Genomic DNA, 18,321 nt, shown 5'->3' with positions numbered 1-18,321 from the left:
GCCCGGAGCCCCGCCCGGAGCCGGAAGGATTCGGGGCGTTCCGGGGTGATTTGGTGGAGCCGGCAGGATTTGCCGTGTTCCGGGGTGGGTTGGTGGAGCCGGCCAGCCCTCGTTGAAGGAGGTCGCGGTGCGCTGCGGGCACGGTCCGCGCTGGGCCGCGGGGGGCGGCGGAGATCCAGGGAAAAGCGAGGCTGGGCACGGTGAGTTGGCTCCGCCATCCCCGGCTTTGCACCGGGAATAGTCACGGCAGGAGAAGCAGGAACAGCTTCCCTTCTTTTTTTCTCTGTGGTGAAATGAGGTAGCGCGGCCCTTTCCCGCTTGGAGGTCTGCAGGGAGCCGCGGTGGGATTCCCACCCCAGGACCCGGCTGCTCGGTAAATATTGCTCCCTTACATAATGGAAAGTTTATCTTTCACTAGCGTGGGCCGAAGTTTACTGTAAAAAATAGGCAGCTCTAGTCACTTAGGCATTGAAGATTTCCAAGAAAAAAGTCATGGCTTAGCATTTGGATTTAAGGACATGCTCGGTGTGATGTCCACCTTCTCGTTTCATCAGACAAAATCATAAATTTGGAAAATGGAAGTTTGCGTAAATGAGACTGAACGAGAACCATCAACAGATCGGTCGTGTGCTTTGTTAAATTAATTGCTGTCAGCCTGTGGTACTTGCATACATCAGAATTAAAAAGTAGAACAAGAATTGGAGAATCACTGATTTTAGTAGGTATCAAAATAGGCTGATTTGTCAAGACCATTCAACAGTTTGGTTCCTGGGGGCTAGAAGAAAGGAGGGAAGTGAAGAACTTAGAGGCAAATACTGCATTCATTAACTAATCAAAAAGGTCTCATACCAGAAGATGTGCCACACTGGAGATGGAGACTTATAAAAATTTAAGGCACCTTTGCATAATAAAATGCTTTGCAATTCATTAGGCAATTACTCCAGAGTGATGAGGAAGGGGTGTTGAACCTCTCGTTTTAGTTTCTTTTAGTAAACCTTATTTTTTCATGAAAATATTTTAATTTTAAGGTTTGCCAGGAGATTCTAAGTTCACCACAGAAAGTGTATTTGTTTGCATTAAGTATGGTCAAGAAAAATGTACCCAAGAAACACCTTGGATCAAGGTTCAAGAATCCAAGATAGTATTTCTGTATTGTTTTCTGAGTATTTTGAAACTTTATATGAACATAAAGTAGTCAAGATTTTAAAACAATTAAGTTTTCATCTCATTTTATGAAGCAGAATCAAATGTACAGTAAAAGGTCAAATGACTTTTTTATGAGAAGCTAAAATATTAATTATGTTCATCTGATAATTAATTTCAATTCTTTAATCCACACTTCCCATCTAATATGCTACTTTTTTAACTCTTTCTCAGATATTCCAGATATTTTCATTATGGAATGACCTATTTTCCTTCCTGTTAACTTATTTCACATGATGGTATAGACTTGAAATAGTATATGGCTTTCCATGTGTTGTGATACATATTTGTTCTGCAACTTTCACTTATTTGAGTGCTGCTTTTTGCCACAGGTAGCATTTCCAAAATTTCCTCTGTAACCATTGCTACCTGTTCAGGGATACTTTGAGTATGGACTTTGGCTATTCCACAGAGCTCCAGAGCACTTTGCTCCCATCCATCAGCTAATAATTAATATTAGCAACTGTGCTTTTTGAATGTGCTTGCATAGTCACTCTACTCTTTCAGCCTCAGAGTGCTTCTGACTTTGCTAGTACAGGTATGGTGTTACTAAAGTGCTCAAAAAGTTCTTAAATTACCTAAATTTGGAGTCCTGACAGCTCTGACATTGCTGTTTTGTGAACAGCCATGAACTTGATTTGTCAAGGAAGAAAGGAAATAATGACCCATTGCCACTTAAGCAGTACTTGCTGCAATTGCAATATTTATGATATGATTGTTGTATTACTTCCCCCATAATATATCTTCTTTTGTGTGAGTGATCAGTGAGTTCTTTTGTATTTTGTCTGGCTCTATGCTCAAGTGTTTTCCTTGGAAGACAGAAACAAGTGATAGGAAAACATAAAAAGCAATTGGATTTGCATTTGAAAACCTGCAGTGTGGTTATCAATACTTCCTTTTCCTGAGCTGAAGAAAAGCTGGGAGGAATGCCAGCCTTTCCAAGGGTGATAGTTATTCTACTTGGTAAATGAAGGCCCAGTGAATTGCACTGGTTTGTGCTGGGGAACAGATGAGGAAGACAATGCAATAGGAAGAATATCAATAACCTATTTTGTGTACTCACTTGGCCATCTACAAACCCCTTTTTTATAGTTGAAGGGGAATAGTAAGTGAAGTTGTTGATGTCATCCTCTCTGGTAGTCTTGTGCCTAAGTTCTGGGCACAAACTGACTGTAGGTTCAATTCTGAAGAAATTAACTTATGTTCAAAGTGTGCAAAAAATGAGTACTGTGTGTAGACTCTTCTTTTTCTTAATATTTATGACAAGAGTTTCTGCAGCTGCTGTTGTTCTTTTTTGATGTCATTTTATTTTAGTAAGAACCAGGTTCACTATCAGACAGAACATGGATTTTTGCAAGATCTTGTCTACAATAGTTTTACATCCTTGTGTTTGTTAATTGTATTTTTAAAAAAATCCAAAGCTCACCTCATTGCCACTAACTGGCAGTGACCCACTTTTTCCTTTCCACTCGGTTTTAATTGCATCTGTTTGAATTTGTTAGGTAAAATACTTTACATTTTTTCTTCTCCTGAGGAGAGAAATGTTCAAGTTTGTTTCTGTTTCTTTTCAGCATTCAGCATGGCTTCTCCAGCTCTCCTCATGCGTGTGGTGGCCTCAGCATATTCTGTTGCAGAAAAAGCTGCAACAATTGTTAGAAATGTGATGTCTGCAGGAGATCTGGGCATAGTGGAGAAGGTATTACCTTTTACTTTGTTCCAGTTGAATTTCACATGTTAATCCTGAGTTAGATACAAGTCAAGGTGGTATTTTTAAAAATCAGCAATTGTGGGAGGAAATACAGCCTTCATCTCCCTCACTACCACCTACAACAAATATTCCTGTTTAAAGGATTAAAACAGCCCTAGAGAAGTGTCTTTTGATCAGTACTTCTGAACAATATTTGTACATTTAAAAGAAATACTGTAATTATGTCCTGATTTCCCTCAGAAAACACAAGGTTTGCATAGCACCTCAAAATTCTAATAAGGTATATTTCCTGTTAATTTCTAAGCCCAAGTTCTAACATTCTTAGTACAGCTTAAAATACTGTGCCCTTAATGAATTTTGGTTTAGAAAAAAATTAGTGTTTGATTTTCTAAAACAAAAAATAACTTCTTATTTTATTATAAATCACAGCTTTCAAAATAAATTCAGAGCTTCAGATTTAATTCTAAAAAGAAAACAGGTATTAAAGTTCTTAATTTGCTGTAATTTATTAACTTGCACTGCTGAGCCAGGATCTTGTGAAGTTAATTCTAGCTTTACAGATATGTAACAATATTATGGGCTTTATTAAATATATATATCATTTTTAGTCTTTACACTGAAGGTACTGCAGGTATTTACATTATTCAAAAATGATCAAAAGTAATAGATGATACTGATTCTAAGTAAGACTGGTTATACATATGTTTAAGTTTTTCGAAGAATGAATAGTACAACACACAAAATTAGATTGAAAGCAATGACCAACAGAAGAAGTTCCTGCTTGAGGGATTAGAGATCTTGAAATTCCTGCAAGCTTCTTGCCAAAGCTAGCTGCTGAAGGAAGAATGCAAGAGAACCTCTGCATGTGCCTCTATTTTGCAGTCTGATGGGAAAAGATGCAGAACAAAAGTGCTGCTTCTCATTCATTCTCTTTCTGCAGCCAGCAAACACTAAGACCAATTCCAACTGGCCTTACTGAAAGCTTTAGAACATCTGGAAAGGAAATGTTACACCTTTTCTCTCAACATAGTGACCTCCCATCCATTTATCTAGTTCAAGGACAGCTGAGTTTTTAGCTATTTCCTCTCCTGATATCTAGAGTTTTCTTTACCTGAGTCAACTCTAAGCTCTCCATTTATATTGCTTCTCTTTGTAGTGCTTGTACTTTCCTCCCCACTGGGTAGGTTTTTGTCTATACTTATACTGTTTTATTGGGTTCATATCCTGGAACAAAGGACATTCTCTGAAATAAACTTGATCTTACTGAGTCTAAACTCAGATTTTAACCAAATTAATTAGGGGATGAGAGAGAAATTTCAAAGAAAAAGATCAAGTTTCATAAAATTAGCACTATGGGACAGACTAGTTTTGAGTGTGCAAAAATTAACCCATAATATGATTCTAAATGGATAGGGCTAATTTCTGTAGCTGGATAAAACACTTTTCATGTTGTCAGCAAAGATACAAGCAGATAAAATTTTTGATTCAACTAAGATGCAAATCTTAGATTAACTGTCTTTATAAATTCCAGTACTAACAGACTTATTTCTTACTGGGATTCTGTTTCTGGACCTAAAGGGTGAAAAAAATGTTAATAAGTTACCCACTTTCAGATGTAGCAAATTATTAACATTTAAGAAAATACTGTAACACATGTAGCAATGTATGTTTGGCTATACAACATTGGGAAGGCTTGCAGTAATTTTTTCATGTCACTCTGGGGCACCAAATCCTGTTGTATTAGCTCTGGTGTGCACAGAAAACTCTGCTTCTTGCAGTTTTTAGCCTGCCTCTCACAAGGTCGCTTACTGGGTTACAGATTTACCAAATTAGACTTCTTTTTCATTACAAGTAGATATTCAGAGTGCTGTATGGAGCACTGTGCTGGTGTATTTTGGAGTACACAAATTCCTCTCCTCTCTTGGACAGGCTGGACCCAATGACTTGCAGACCAAAGCTGACAGACTGGTACAAATGAGCATTTGTGCTTCCCTGGCAAGGAAGTTTCCCAAGGTGACCATCATAGGAGAAGAAGTAAGTTCCTGCTTTATTTCATATTCACAGTTTATCTTGCTGTAGTTTACACTAGAATTTGCTTTGGCTGGCTTAAGGAAGACATCAGTTTTAATTAAAATAAACCAACTCACAAGGCAACAAGCAAAGGTATTTCCATCCCATTTTATCTTTTAATTTCATGAGATGAGTCCAAAACATTTTTCTAATAATTCTGAGAATTCTTTTTTTAGGAACTGCCCACTGATGATGTAACTGAGGATTTAATTGAAGATGGTCACTGTGAAGAAATACTGAAGAAACCTTGTCCTGCTCAGTACACAGGAATTAAAGAGGAAGAGGTAGTGTGGTAATGCTAGGCTTATGTTCTCATATTTTACATTATCTATACTACTTTCTGATTTTAGCTAAGAGTGTACAGTGAAGAAAGGCTTTTTCAATGTTGCCCTTTCTTTTATTTTTAAATGTAGTCAGGAGACTCACACCTCCAGAGCTGCAAATGCTTCATGCTCCTGTGTGCAGTAATGGGAAATGGAAATTGGCTTCTTCTAGTTTGTGATTCTAATTAATTTGGCAGGAATCTAGTTTGGACATAAGAAAGTAATCTTGTTTTCCATTTCAGTTTAATCCTTCATACTTCTATTAAGAGATTTGCTGTGACATTCCAGCAATTTTGAAGCTTTCCATTCAATTTTTAAGCTTTTTTTTCTTTTGTTGTAAAATACTATTACAGGCGTCATCATATATTGTTAAGACTTTGGATCTCTTTATTTCCTTACTACTGTAAGGAAATAAAAGCACCAAAGTAAAAGATATAGTTTGTTTGGTAACTTACAAGATTTGTATTTGTTAATTTTTGTTTTGGTTTTTTTTTTATTCTTAAAGCTTGTAATATGGGTTGATCCCTTGGATGGAACCAAGGAGTACACTGAAGGTTTGATTTTTTTTTTTTAATTTTGATTAAAAAAATATCAATATAATAAAGCAGTATATACATGTAGATAGTTTTATAATTTAAGTTACTTACAATATGGTTTCATAAGCTGATGTTTCTGTAGTTTTTGAGTTCTTGAAAAGTATTTATTAATTCCATTTAGTTCTAACCAGTACTGAATATTCCTGAGTGCTGTCCATTTTATCATTTCAGAATGCAAAGAGCTGCCTTTGATTCTGGCAGGTTGTCTTCAGTTTTTAGTCAAATTTACAGTTTTGCACATCTTTGAATTGAAGGACTAAATCTGCCCCCTTCACACAGGAATATGCTGAATTATATTTACATCATCCTCTGAAACAACCCAAATACCACAGCTGTACTTGTAGCCCTTTCAAAATGAAACAAACATCCTCCCACAAATTCCTTGATTATAGGAAGAAACTGTTTTCAGCAAAGCCTAATTTCTAGCCATAGACCCTAAAATGAAAGAAAACTAAAAAGAAAAGCCTCCAAGAAACAATATGCTGAAACCTCACTTTTGCCTCCTAATGCATCTTTTAGTTGATTAATGTAAAATATTTGAGGCAGATTTTTTCCCCTTTTTGGGGAAAGAGATGTACTACTGTTAACAAATTGCTAGTTTTGAATAGCATTAAAGAACTCCCACCACAATTACAAAAGAATGTCATCATATACTGCTGTGTAGTTGTATCTTTAAACTTCCTTTTCATGATGTGTTAATTATAACATTACTCTATTAAAAGAACTATATCTGGGCCATTTTTTAGCAGACCTCAAGACTAAATGACTAAAAATTATATCAACATCTGAGAATCCTGATTAGTATTTGCATTTTTAAGATAGCACCCTGCATATTGATTTGTGGACTTTTACTGAAGATTTATGTTTTTATTAAGATCTTTCTCTTTTTCTGTCCAGGTCTCCTTGACCATGTAACAGTCCTTATTGGAATTGCCTATGGAGGCAAAGCAATAGCAGGAGTTATTAACCAGCCATATTACAACTATGAGGTATTAAATCATTGATTCATTTAGAAGCATTGTGTGAATTCTAAATGTTACTCCTAAGCTATTTCAGTTAACACACTTTCAACTGAAAAATGGCATGTAGTGGCATTAATGTTGTAATATAAGGTATTGGGGCTTTTTAATTCAATATATATATAATTTTAAACATTGGTTTCCAGGAACTGAATGTCAGGAACTTACTAACAACTATACTGAATCATGAGGCTGGTGTAATGCACTAATACAACATATATTACATATCTACTGTGCAAATTACTAAAGCCATTATAAAGTTACTACTGTAAAACAAGTACAGATCAGTGGTGTTGCAGTCTTTGCTAGAAATTCTTTAGTAAATCCATGCAATGGGTGCATTTGCAGTGCATAGTAACTGCCATAAATCTGCAGCCCTAAATAAACCAAGCATACATAAATTGTCACTGACAGCTGGGATAGAGTGTACCATGCCAGGCTTCAGGTAAAAGTCAGGATGGCAAACCTACAGGCATTTACACATTTGGAGATTATTTCAGTGTTATTGGGGGGAGCTCATGATGCAGCCTGATGAATTAAACTTATTGGAGTATAAAGAAAAGCCCTTGAGCTGATGTAATGCTATCATGTTCTGTGTGACATGTATCACAAGTACAGAAATACACAAATATTAATCTGCCAGTCACTGAAGACTTGATGTAATGCACCATCACAATGTCACAGATAAGAAAAGGGTCAGTGATGTCATTGCCTTAAGAGGCAAAGAGAGCCAGTTTCTCACTCTGGGCTCCAGAGTAGTTATTTTTAAGTGCCACTGTTTAAATGTACAGCCCAGTATTAATATTATACTCGTGATATGCCAAGATGCATCTAGGTAGCCCTTTCCCTTTGTGCTTTAACTGCTGATCAGTGTGATTAACCATCACTGTGCCTTTCTGTAGGCAGGAGCTAATGCAGTGCTGGGCAGGACCATCTGGGGAGTGCTGGGCATGGGTGCCTTTGGCTTTCAGCTGACAGAAGCACCTGCTGGCAAGCACATCGTGGTTACCACCCGCTCCCACAGCAGTGCCCTGGTGAATGAGTGCATCACTGCCTTGAACCCAGACCATGTCATCAGAGTTGGAGGAGCAGGAAACAAGGTATGAAAACCCCAAACCTTCTGTTTTTAATGGGAGGTGGCACCTTTGGAAGAAAAAATAAAAATACTTTTGAAATAAATAATTTTCTTACTTGCATGAATATACAGGAGAGACTTCCTCCACCTTTCCCAGCACAACTTCTCTTCCTAGCATTCAGTCTGCTGTGAGGTTGAGAGAATTTGGAACAGGTGTATTTGTACCAGTGGCCATGCTGGTCATGGCTGAAGTCTATCTATCAGTATTCTGTTTTTAGGGGTGAAAATAAACAGTTGTAAGACCAGAATGACTAAATGGGAATTCAGTTTAATCTCAATTAGTAGACATGTCCTCCTGTTTGTGTTAATGCAGCTTTTGTTCCACCTATCCAGCAACACATTTAAAAGGACAAAAATACAAGCACACAGTGATATTCCCTGTACCAAATTTCTCTGCATACAGGGAACACTCATTTGGTACAGGTTTTAAAGCTTAGTTTTGTCATAGCTGTCTAAAACACACCCTCTCATCTCTTTTCTCCAACCCGTGCAAGGCCCAAAATGGTACTAAAACAACATATATATAGTTTCCACTTCATTTTTTTTTTTCACTTGCACAAGAAAGGAATTCTTGGTTCTGAAACTAAGAGCAGATTTTCATCCTATGGACTGTATTTATAACAACAAAACTATTGAATTGGGAATGGTGATACAGTATAGCTTCTAAATCTTAATACATTTTTGTAATATCAATAAGGAAATGGCTGGTGTTCCTTTCTTGACTATCAGTACTTAAATAAACAGATTTAATCACCACTTCCTGGTGTTATTTCTACCCATTTCTAAATGCCTTGATCCTTTGCAATGATTGCAACTCCGTTAACAGGTCATTCAGCTCATAGAAGGCAAAGCATCTGCTTATGTATTTGCCAGTCCTGGGTGCAAGAAGTGGGATACATGTGCACCTGAAGCTATCCTACATGCTGTGGGAGGTAAGTTCATAGCATTCAAAGTTCCAGGGTAAGTGAAACTGCATTAATTTGAAGTGAGTTATGCTTTCCATTGAAAGAAAAATTACAATACATGTTTCAATAACTGTCACATATATAAAAAGCCAAATCCCCAAATTTGGAATATATTCATTTTCATGTTTTCAAAGCAAATGCCCTTTTTTTCTTTTTTCTGTTGGCTACTATCTCACAGCAAAATCTGCTGTCCTACTAATTGAGTATAGTAGTTTATAATTAGTAACATGTTATGTAATATGTGGACACTGGATTCTTTAAACCGACAAAAATAGGTCAAATTATGCAGTTGTTTTCTGGATGTACAAACTCCAAAATTGAGTCATTCATGTAATTCAATAGAATTGCTGGTCTCCAGCCAACATGAGACACTTCACTTATCTAGGGGCTAAGGGGCTGAAAAGTTATGAAAAGAATCACTACTGAGGATTTGAAGTAGTATTATTTTTTTAAATTCTTCTTTTCACATTCATAGGCCTTTTGCCACCATATGCTAAAATTATGGGGTTTGATTCCAAAATTCTGTCAAGCAAGGATAACAGGCTTCATAATGACACTATTGAACTCCTCTGCAGTCTGTAGTGTTCATAATTGGGATGGTTTTAAACAGGGTTAGCTCAAGCACAAAGCAACCCAACCAATCTGGGGCAGCAGAATGCTGTATTTAGCCTTTTGGGTAGGTAGGAGTCCCCTGGTTAAAGCTTGAATAGAGATCTGTGTTGCCCTTGTTAAGTGATTTCTAAAATCTCATTTAAAACCAGCTGAGGTGTTTCTACATTATTTTAGAGTTTGTGGTATAGATTTACCCTGCTTTTTACTTGAACTGAGGATTTTTCTTTGTTGCTTGTCAATGGCCAATGTAAAAGCTCCTCAGCTAGTATTTTAAGTAATCCATGAGAGAAACATGTTTTCCTTTTTCTGAGACACAAAGAATTTAAGTATTGTTGGAAAAAAATAACCCCACTAGCTATTTGACTTCAGTCAATATAAAACCTGTTGTACTTAAACTGGAAGCAAAGATACTTCACATCTGAAGACAGGCATGTGTACCACAAAGACTGCTTTTAGTTATTTCACTTGAACTAATAGACTCCAACTCCTTTTTGCTGGATTTTTAAAAATTTTCTTTCTTTTTTGTAGGCAAATTAACTGATATCCGTGGAAATTCATTTCAGTATAACAAGGAGGTGAAACACATGAATTCAGCTGGGGTCCTTGCCACTTTGAGAAATTATGACTACTATGCCAGTCGTATTCCAAACACTGTGAAAGAATCTCTTGTGCCTTAAAGCAGGGAAGAGTCTTCACTTGGCCTGGAAGGCTGAGAAAATGAGCTTGGAAAAAGACAGGAAGAAGATGACTGAGCTTGAAATTCTGTTTCATAGGATCTGAACTGAATTCTTTCAGTAAGGTGTTCAATAATTTCAGAATTTTACAGAATCTCTAAGCATCTGTTGGATCAGATTGTTTGGATGTGTTGAGCAGACAACATCAAAGCAGTCACATTTCTTCAGTAATTGTTTTCTATATTCTTTGGGAGTTTTGCCTCCTCATGACTGTGTGCAATATACTGTTAATCATAACACTGCAAATCAAAAATCATCTTCATATTCTGGTCACAAAATCATGTAAAGTCATGTACCTGATTTTGCTTAATGGTTTTTGTTGTCATTAAGGGTTATTGTGTTAATTACAAAGGGACTAAGGATTTGCCTGGATGAATGAGCCCATTTGTTATAAAGCTACAAGTTTTGATTCTTAGAAGTGCATCTGAATTTTTTTGCATCTGCACTGAGTTTTGGGATGGCCAAGACTGCTATTTGTTGGGTTGTCTGAGTTTTGCAGGAGGCAGGACAGAATTCATCTGGGCCTGGAAATCTCAAATGAGGGTTCATGGATCACTGGATTCATTGAGGATCAGTGAAATGTACATTCAGCAAGGTTCAGGACAGCTCAGTTGGGAACTCAAGGAAGCATGACAGAGGCAGGAGCTCCTAGCACCTCTGTGATGATTTGAAATGCCTTTGTCAGGGTTTATGCCACTGCAGTCTTGGAGCACTTTAGGCATCCAAAGTCAAGGTTACTTTGGCATACTTGGGAATAACAGAAATGCTAGACCTTGACATTTTCCACATCCAAATTCTGAAATAAACCAGGTGCCTTTCCAACAGCCCCAGAGTTAAGGAAGTTGACAGTACCACTTCCCTCTCGAGTGGAACACAGGCATGTTACAAGAAGGGGAGAGAACAAGGCCAAGATCACCTAAAATTAACTTTGAAACTGGACATCCTGTTTCAGTCAGTTTTCCCATAGGTGTGGCTGTTAGGAAAGCAGGATTCTACTGCCCAGTCCACTTGAACACAAAAGAGAATCAGACTAGCTAAAATTGGAAACTTAGCCAAACTCTTTTGAAGTCTCTTCAAGCTGAATTTAGGATTTTGGAATTAGGTTCTTGAACCAGTGAGGTGTCTGTGCCCCTTCTTTTCTCCAGATGTTGTGACTCAAGTCCCTTAATCTCAAGTGAAGGAGTCCTAGGGCCTTATTTTCCCTAACAGTGTGACACATACAGAGGCATACCATTGAGAGATGCCAGTTTCAGCAGACAACACAAAGATTTGCTTTTCTTTCTGTTCTCTGTGTAGAGAAAAGAGTGGCATATATCAGGTTCTCAGGCAGGTGATGTAAGGGAAGGTGTCTGAACACAGCTGTTTGCTTACATAAAGACTGAATCCCTAAGCTCTGCCACAGGATTTTCTTTCCTTACCCTCTGCTGGCACAGTGAATGCCAAAGTAGCCTTTCTCACTTCCTCTCTGCCCACAAGATTAGGTCTTCTAAATAACTACACTCTTCATCCACTCAAACTATCTTTAAATGAGTGCCTCAAGGTACAAAAAGTTGTTTTCCATCCAGAAGAAAGTTTTGAAATTCCGTTTTCTACAGTGTGTTCAAGTTACTTTTTTCTTCTGTCATCACACAAGATCTTCAACAATTCTGCTTCATGTAGAGTCCTTAGATTAGGTTGTTTCCTCATAGTAGGGTAGCACCAATATGACTTCACTAAAAGATATGAACAAGGAAACTCTTGCTAAAGTGTTCCTGTCTCTCCATGTGCACACAAAGTACAGAATCTAAGGAATCTCTTCCTTAGTGAGGTTATTTAGCCTAACATTTACAGATAAATTAGCAAGATTAGCATTTACCTCATCCTACCATGGCACTGGATTAGAGCTGCATATATAGGAACAATGTGTGCTTCTAATCCTTTGATCTAAAGCCTACCTTTCTTCTCTCCCATCAATTGCATAACTGGTAAGAGCATGCAAGGCAGATTCAGCCTGCTTTAATTAGAACCTTCTTCATATTTTGGCCCATTATAAGTTTAGTCATTCCACATACTGATTGTGACCAAAGTTTGAACCACATAGCAAGTGCAGTGATTTCACTCTTTGTTATACATAATTTTCACCTTTGTCTTATACAGGCTTCTTTGATATGCATGCTGTAGCAGTCCCAGCAAAATCTGCACATGAATTTGGAAAAGTGTTAAGATAAAATGTAGAATAACTCAGCCAAAGACCTGCCTTAATTTTTCTTTCCATGCAATCATTAAAATACAAAGGACAGAACCCACTGTTAGTAATCTTCATCTATTGCCTCTATAACCTTATTTTTCATCTGAAATGTGCCATAGGTTTGAAAATCTCTTCAGCATAAGCCTCTAATTCTTCTATAATTTCTGTCTGCTCATTTAGTTACCTGAATGAGAGCAGAACACACAGCATGTATCAGCTTGCTTACAGAAACTGTAGAACTGCTAACACAAGAGAAGAGTGAGGAAAGTTGAGATTAAATCGAGCAGCAGGCATCAAGCATAAAAACCAGCACATAAGGTGCAGTCATGCTCTGGCTATACCACTACCTCTGCTGCACAAAAAGCACAGGTTCACCAATCAAGCATTTCATAATGTCTCTGTTAGCACATTAAGTGCTACAGTAACAGCTATAAAATAGATGGGGGCAAAAGATCACGGTGACACTGCATTGTCCTTGCAACAAAGTGAATTTGAGCCAGTCTCCTGTGAAAACCCGGTGACGCAGCGTTTTGTAATTCATTCCAAGGCTCCAGAAGGTGGCTGGGCACTGGGACGGGCTCTCCAGTGAAGGGGTCACAGTGCCAAGCCTGCCGGAGTTCCAAAGGGTTTGGACCACGCCAGGAGTCGGACTCGGTGATCCTCGCGCCTCCCTCCCCACTCGGGATATTCTAGGACTCTTTGACCCGCTGCAAAATTCGCACGTTTGCCAAGGAGTTTAACGAGTGGCATCCTACAGAACCAGAGGAGTGAGAGCACCGTACTACAAACGCGCAGCCGTGCTCCGATGTGTTTGGGACTCGACACGACGCAGAAAACGGTGCAGGAGCAGCCGTGAGAAGGGAAGCGGCACAGGCTGCCTCCGCTTGAGGGCAGGGCGGCCCTCACCCGGCCGGTCCCTCGGCCCTCGTCTCGGCCTGCCCGAGCAGGCTGCGGGACTGACCACGGCCAGGCACACACGGAGCGCCCTCGCCGCGCGATCCCGCGGAAGTGACGGGCGCTTCCCCGCCCCGGGGCGGGAGCTGCCGGCCGCGCCGGCCCCTGCCGAGCTGGCAGCGCTGCGCGCCCCGCCCCGCCGCTCCCTCGGTTCCGGCGCTGGCGGCGGGAATGGCGGCGCTCAGCCTCACCGTGGACGCGGGCAGTCCCCCGCTCGGTAAGTGCGGCCGGGCCTCGCCCCGATCCCGCTCTGCCGGGGGTTCGGCGGGGCTCTGTCCCCGCCCTGCCTCCCTCATTGCCTCGCTCCCTCCCGCCCGTGTTGCATCATGCGGCGCCGGCCGTGGCCGGGCGGCACCGGGGCCCGGGCTCGTCCTGCTTCCCATTCCTCCTCTTTCGTCCTTCGCATCCCTGCAGCGCTGTGCCCAGTGCGGGTCCCTCCGGCAGCTGCTCGGGCAGAGCCCGGCACGGCTGGCTCGGCAGGCTGAGTGCCCAAGGCAGCCCTAGCGCACACTGCCCGTGCGTTGCTGTCTGTCATTTTCACTGCTCTGCTCCTGAAATTCCTCTCTGGGGAGCTGGCTCCAAGTTGTACTGTGAAATCTTGCTTTCTCGGTTGCTCACTGCCCTTCTATTTTTTTTTTTTTTTTCCTTTAAAAATGTTCTTACATCTTACCTCCTTCATTACGCTTCCATCCATCTGGAAACAATCTTTTATATATGTTCCGTAAAATTTCTCAATTTCCTTATAGCTATCCAAAATAATTTTTTTCCTATTCTTCATTTATTGATTGTTTCTTCATTTACTGATTTCTTTTTCTTGCTGTTATTCCCGTACACATTTCAGAGTTTGCATGACTACTGATTCAATGTATAAAAACATATAAATTTTAAATAAAATTTCTCCTGATAGTTGTTTATACTGATTTGCCAGAAAAGAAAATGATGCAGTATGAATCATGATTAACATCAGGTTTAGGGGCTTATTTTCTTTGATAGCTGGTGAGTGACACTGGAGGCTTATTTCAGGTGATTGCATGATTGTATCAGAAATATTGCATATTACAGATGAAACGTTTATATCAAGGAGACAAGCACACTCATCTTACTCATCCCTACTTCATACTCTTCATCATGTCTGCTGTGCAGTGGCAAAAGTGTAGTAGTTTTTAATGTCATCAGCATTAATTACATAGCTTGGTGCACATAATACTAGTCATTTTCAAAGCATCTCCATGCATGTTATTAAAATACTTACGTGTGTTACTGAAGTATTGCATAAGCATTGTCACCCTGAATTTCACAGGTGGAGAGCTGAGGGATGAGAAGAACTTTGACTTACTTCTAATGCTGCCATCTCTGCTGAGCAGAGATGAGAGCTAGGGAATTCCTAGCTCCAGTGGTTTGTATTTAGGCCAGTGTATTAATAGCTTATAGTATCACCTGCCTTGGTAGCTGGAGCGTTGTTCTAGGGAGGATGAAGTGCACAGCACACTACAGAGCCTCTAACAGGTTAGGTGTCTTTCCAGACCTAGAGTACAGTCCTTTGGCTGGATTGCCTATGCTAAAGCTTGCTGCCTTTGTACATGTTTCTGAGCAAAGTTGAAGAACACAAGCTCCTCTGCTTGTGCTCAGCAGGCTGACTCTGGAGCAGAGCCAGTGCAGAAACGCAGCCAAGTGAGCTCAGTGCTTTGTTTGAGCTGCTGTGTCGTGCTGTAGAGCCTCGAGATCTGAGCAGGTTTGCATCAAGCCTCTTCCAATCTGGGCAGAGCTGTCTTCCAATCAATGGTGTAGCCTAAAAACTTCAGTAATTCTTTTCTTTCTGGAGACCCTTTTTTACTGCCACTGGTGAACTATGAAAACCCTGTGTAAGCTTTCTGAGCTTTTACGTGGATGAAGTTTCTTGGTTTTGAATGGTTAATCTTTTCATAAACTTTAAATCACGTTAAAAATAGTCTCATCCTTGTTGAGAATGCCCTGGTATATTCAGTAATTGATCTCCTTTGACACTGTGTCAGGGCTGGGATGGAGTACATTAATAATTAAGAGCTTTTTGATAACATTCTCCTCAGATACTGACTAATTTTTACCATACCCTTGGGAAGCAAAAATGTCTTGACATTTTTGTGTGACACTTGCTGAGTTCACTGCAGATCACTGTGTGCTGGACACTCAATTTGAAGCTGTAAAGATTGCCAAGAAGAAACCTCTTGTATTTGAGACTGAACATTGATTTTTTTTTCATGTCCCTGGACGTTCTTAGTTGAAGGAGCTGGTTCAGTCACCTGGTCCTAGTGGATATGAGATGAAACTGGTTGGTTGTAACTATGCAAGGTATCTCTCCTGGAAGGAAGTTCAGTTTTTTTTTCTCTTGTCTTTTCAAGGAGCTTTGCTGACAGTGGAGCATGTGAAGAATGATGTTGAAATTTCAGTGCAAGAAGGCAAAGAAACCATCCTCTCTGTGTCCGAGTAAGTGACTTTGCATCTCTCCTTCTGGCTTTGGGTCAGCAGTTTTAAAAATCACATGGTTGTAACATTGACAGTAACCTTTTGAGGTAGGAGGAAGAAGAAAAAAAAATAAAGTTTTATTCATCACTGCGTTACTGATGTCTCTGTAGCACAGGCAAAACATTTATGGTATATTCTGAACTAAATCTTTATGGAAAAAAATCATTTTATTCACATACCTATGTATAATAAATTATACTATACCAGTCACTTTACTGTTTAGGACTTCTTGTGGTGCAGCAGGGCCATTTTATGTTTGAGAGGTTTATATATAAGATTCCTTGGACTTGCACATGTGGGGTGGACTGAAATTTCAATGTTTAGATGACATTATTTTAGGCTCCCTCCTGTGTGTGTATAAGCAAAGGCATGATGTTATCTCAGGAAAGTGCTAATTAATTGTACTGTGCTATCCAGTGTACCCATTTGCACACTGTAGAAAGAATATTGGAATTTTTTGTAATAATGTATTGTCTGTCCTTCTAAAAATACTCTGCCATTGGAATGGATAATTTCAATTTTGGGGCATAAAGATGGTTTTTACAATCTGAGTAAGATCAAATGCCTATCAGAAATAAAGGACCAACACTGTTAGTTATGGGAACAATGCAGCAGTTGGCTGCAGTGTCATTTTCAGTTCCATATCAGTTACAACATATGGATGTATCAAGAGGAGAGATCTTGCTGTCAGATATATCAATGGGAACTCTGGCATTTAGTATCTACAGTAAGGAGCATATTTGTACATGTGAGTATTGCAGTTGTAACTTATAGTAACACCTTGATGAGTTTGGAATTACTGATTATAACTGTTGTTTTTGAACACTGATTTTTTTTTTTAAGATTGAGGGGAATCTATTGTTCACAGACTTGCTGACAAACTCTCCTTTTGTGAGCTAATTCAGCAGAAGATGCTGTTAAAGCCACCAGTGCATCATAAACTGGAATACCTGCTTGTCTGTAGAATGGCTATAAAAGCAACAAATTTCATCTTGTATTGCAGTTACTGACTTGCTCCTCATAAATTAACACCAACTGAGCATTTCCATGTCTTCTAATATTAGGTAAAGAGCTTGTTGCTATGTACTTACATTTGCAAATGATCAAAGTACAGGGAAATTCACAGTCTTCAGTCATGGTTGTTTTATTGGTTGCAAATAGTGCATGTTGTCTTCTGCTGTGCCTGGTGATGGCATTGAATTTGTGGTTTTGCATTAAAGCAAGAGAAATGTGACAGGCTGTGTTGGGATTTAATTGGTGCAGCTTTAATATTCTTCAGTGTGTGTTTTGCATATGTGGGTTACAGCTTATATAATATAGAAAGTTAATTTTTTAGTTGCAGGAGAAAGTTTTCCCCTTAGCTAGATTTAGCTTTTGTTTTACTTTGACAGTTTAGGCAGTGTATGGAAGTATATATTGCAATATATGGATATACTCCTGTGACACATGAAAACAATCTTGGAATATTTTAAATGTATATAGTTGGCTTTGAAATAATGTTTATTTCATTAAATAATTTAGTGTTACCATGCCTTCTTTCTACTGCATTGCAAAACTGTTCATTTTGGCTGCAATGGAATTTGTCAGAAATGTAAAGCAAACACTCTTCTTCTGCACTCTGGCCCCAGGAGGATAATGTCTAGAATCAAGGTCCCATCAGATGGAAATTTTTGTGTGTTAGTGTCCTCTCCTCCCTGGCATTGGCTTATGTTCAAGAAGTTATTCCAGACCTCAATATTGCATTAATTTTCCCTTGCTTGGTTGTACAATCATTTTAAAAATTGATTCTCTACCTTAAAGTCTGTTAAAAGTATATCTGCAATGTGAGAGGCATCAGCTGAACTCATATCTCAACTAATGCTTTTGGTAAATGGACTTCATGGCATCAGTTCTGCTGAAGCATCTTGTTTTGGCATGATGTGAAAACCACTTGGGATGTTTTGAATTTTTTTTTTTTTTTTGGAGGGGGAGGGGGAATCCATTAGTTCTAATTACTTCAATTGAACAGGAAGGAACATTGTATTTGTGATTCTTCTAGGTTCTGTTTTGAAGCTCAGTTAAAATCTGGTGTCAAAATTTTCAGCTAACAAGCTGAAACAGCTGTCAGCTAGCTGTGTGGAAGGTTCATCACTTGATTGAGATGATGAATTTTATTTTGAAGGTTGTTTTTGAACCCTTAGCTTCAAAACTTCACCTAATAATGGCTCCTAAACAAACCACTTTGCTAAGTGCTGATGGCTTTATGGAGAGTTTTGGTGTACCTGTGTCTTGTC

General features: G+C 39.1%; 3 protein-coding genes across 5 annotated transcripts in view; 2 read left to right on the top strand and 1 right to left on the bottom strand.

Moving 5' to 3' along the window:
• LOC306798893 (acrosin-like) overlaps nucleotides 1-18,321 on the bottom strand; it is a 173,041-nt gene that overhangs the window by 72,529 nt on the left and 82,191 nt on the right. The window lies entirely within an intron of this gene.
• Nucleotides 7-10,536, top strand: BPNT1 (3'(2'), 5'-bisphosphate nucleotidase 1). The gene is made up of 9 exons (XM_079297549.1): nucleotides 7-200; nucleotides 2,775-2,899; nucleotides 4,841-4,945; nucleotides 5,158-5,265; nucleotides 5,810-5,858; nucleotides 6,798-6,889; nucleotides 7,822-8,019; nucleotides 8,881-8,986; nucleotides 10,160-10,536. Exons 2-9 carry the CDS (start codon nucleotides 2,783-2,785, stop codon nucleotides 10,306-10,308), a joined length of 924 nt encoding a protein of 307 aa, XP_079153675.1. The 5' UTR covers nucleotides 7-200; nucleotides 2,775-2,782; the 3' UTR covers nucleotides 10,309-10,536.
• EPRS1 (glutamyl-prolyl-tRNA synthetase 1) overlaps nucleotides 13,616-18,321 on the top strand; it is a 37,262-nt gene continuing 32,556 nt past the window's right edge. For all 3 annotated transcript variants that reach the window (XM_079299240.1, XM_079299239.1, XM_079299238.1), the window contains exons 1-2: nucleotides 13,616-13,763; nucleotides 15,925-16,009. In XM_079299240.1, the coding sequence (XP_079155366.1) occupies nucleotides 13,718-13,763; nucleotides 15,925-16,009 (131 nt within the window). In that variant the 5' untranslated portion in view covers nucleotides 13,616-13,717. The remainder of the gene's footprint in view (nucleotides 13,764-15,924; nucleotides 16,010-18,321) is intronic.

The sequence above is a fragment of the Erithacus rubecula genome (assembly GCF_903797595.1).
Source record: "Erithacus rubecula genome assembly, chromosome: 2".
Lineage (NCBI taxonomy): Eukaryota > Metazoa > Chordata > Aves > Passeriformes > Muscicapidae > Erithacus > Erithacus rubecula.
This window is presented reverse-complemented; position numbering and strand designations above follow the sequence as displayed.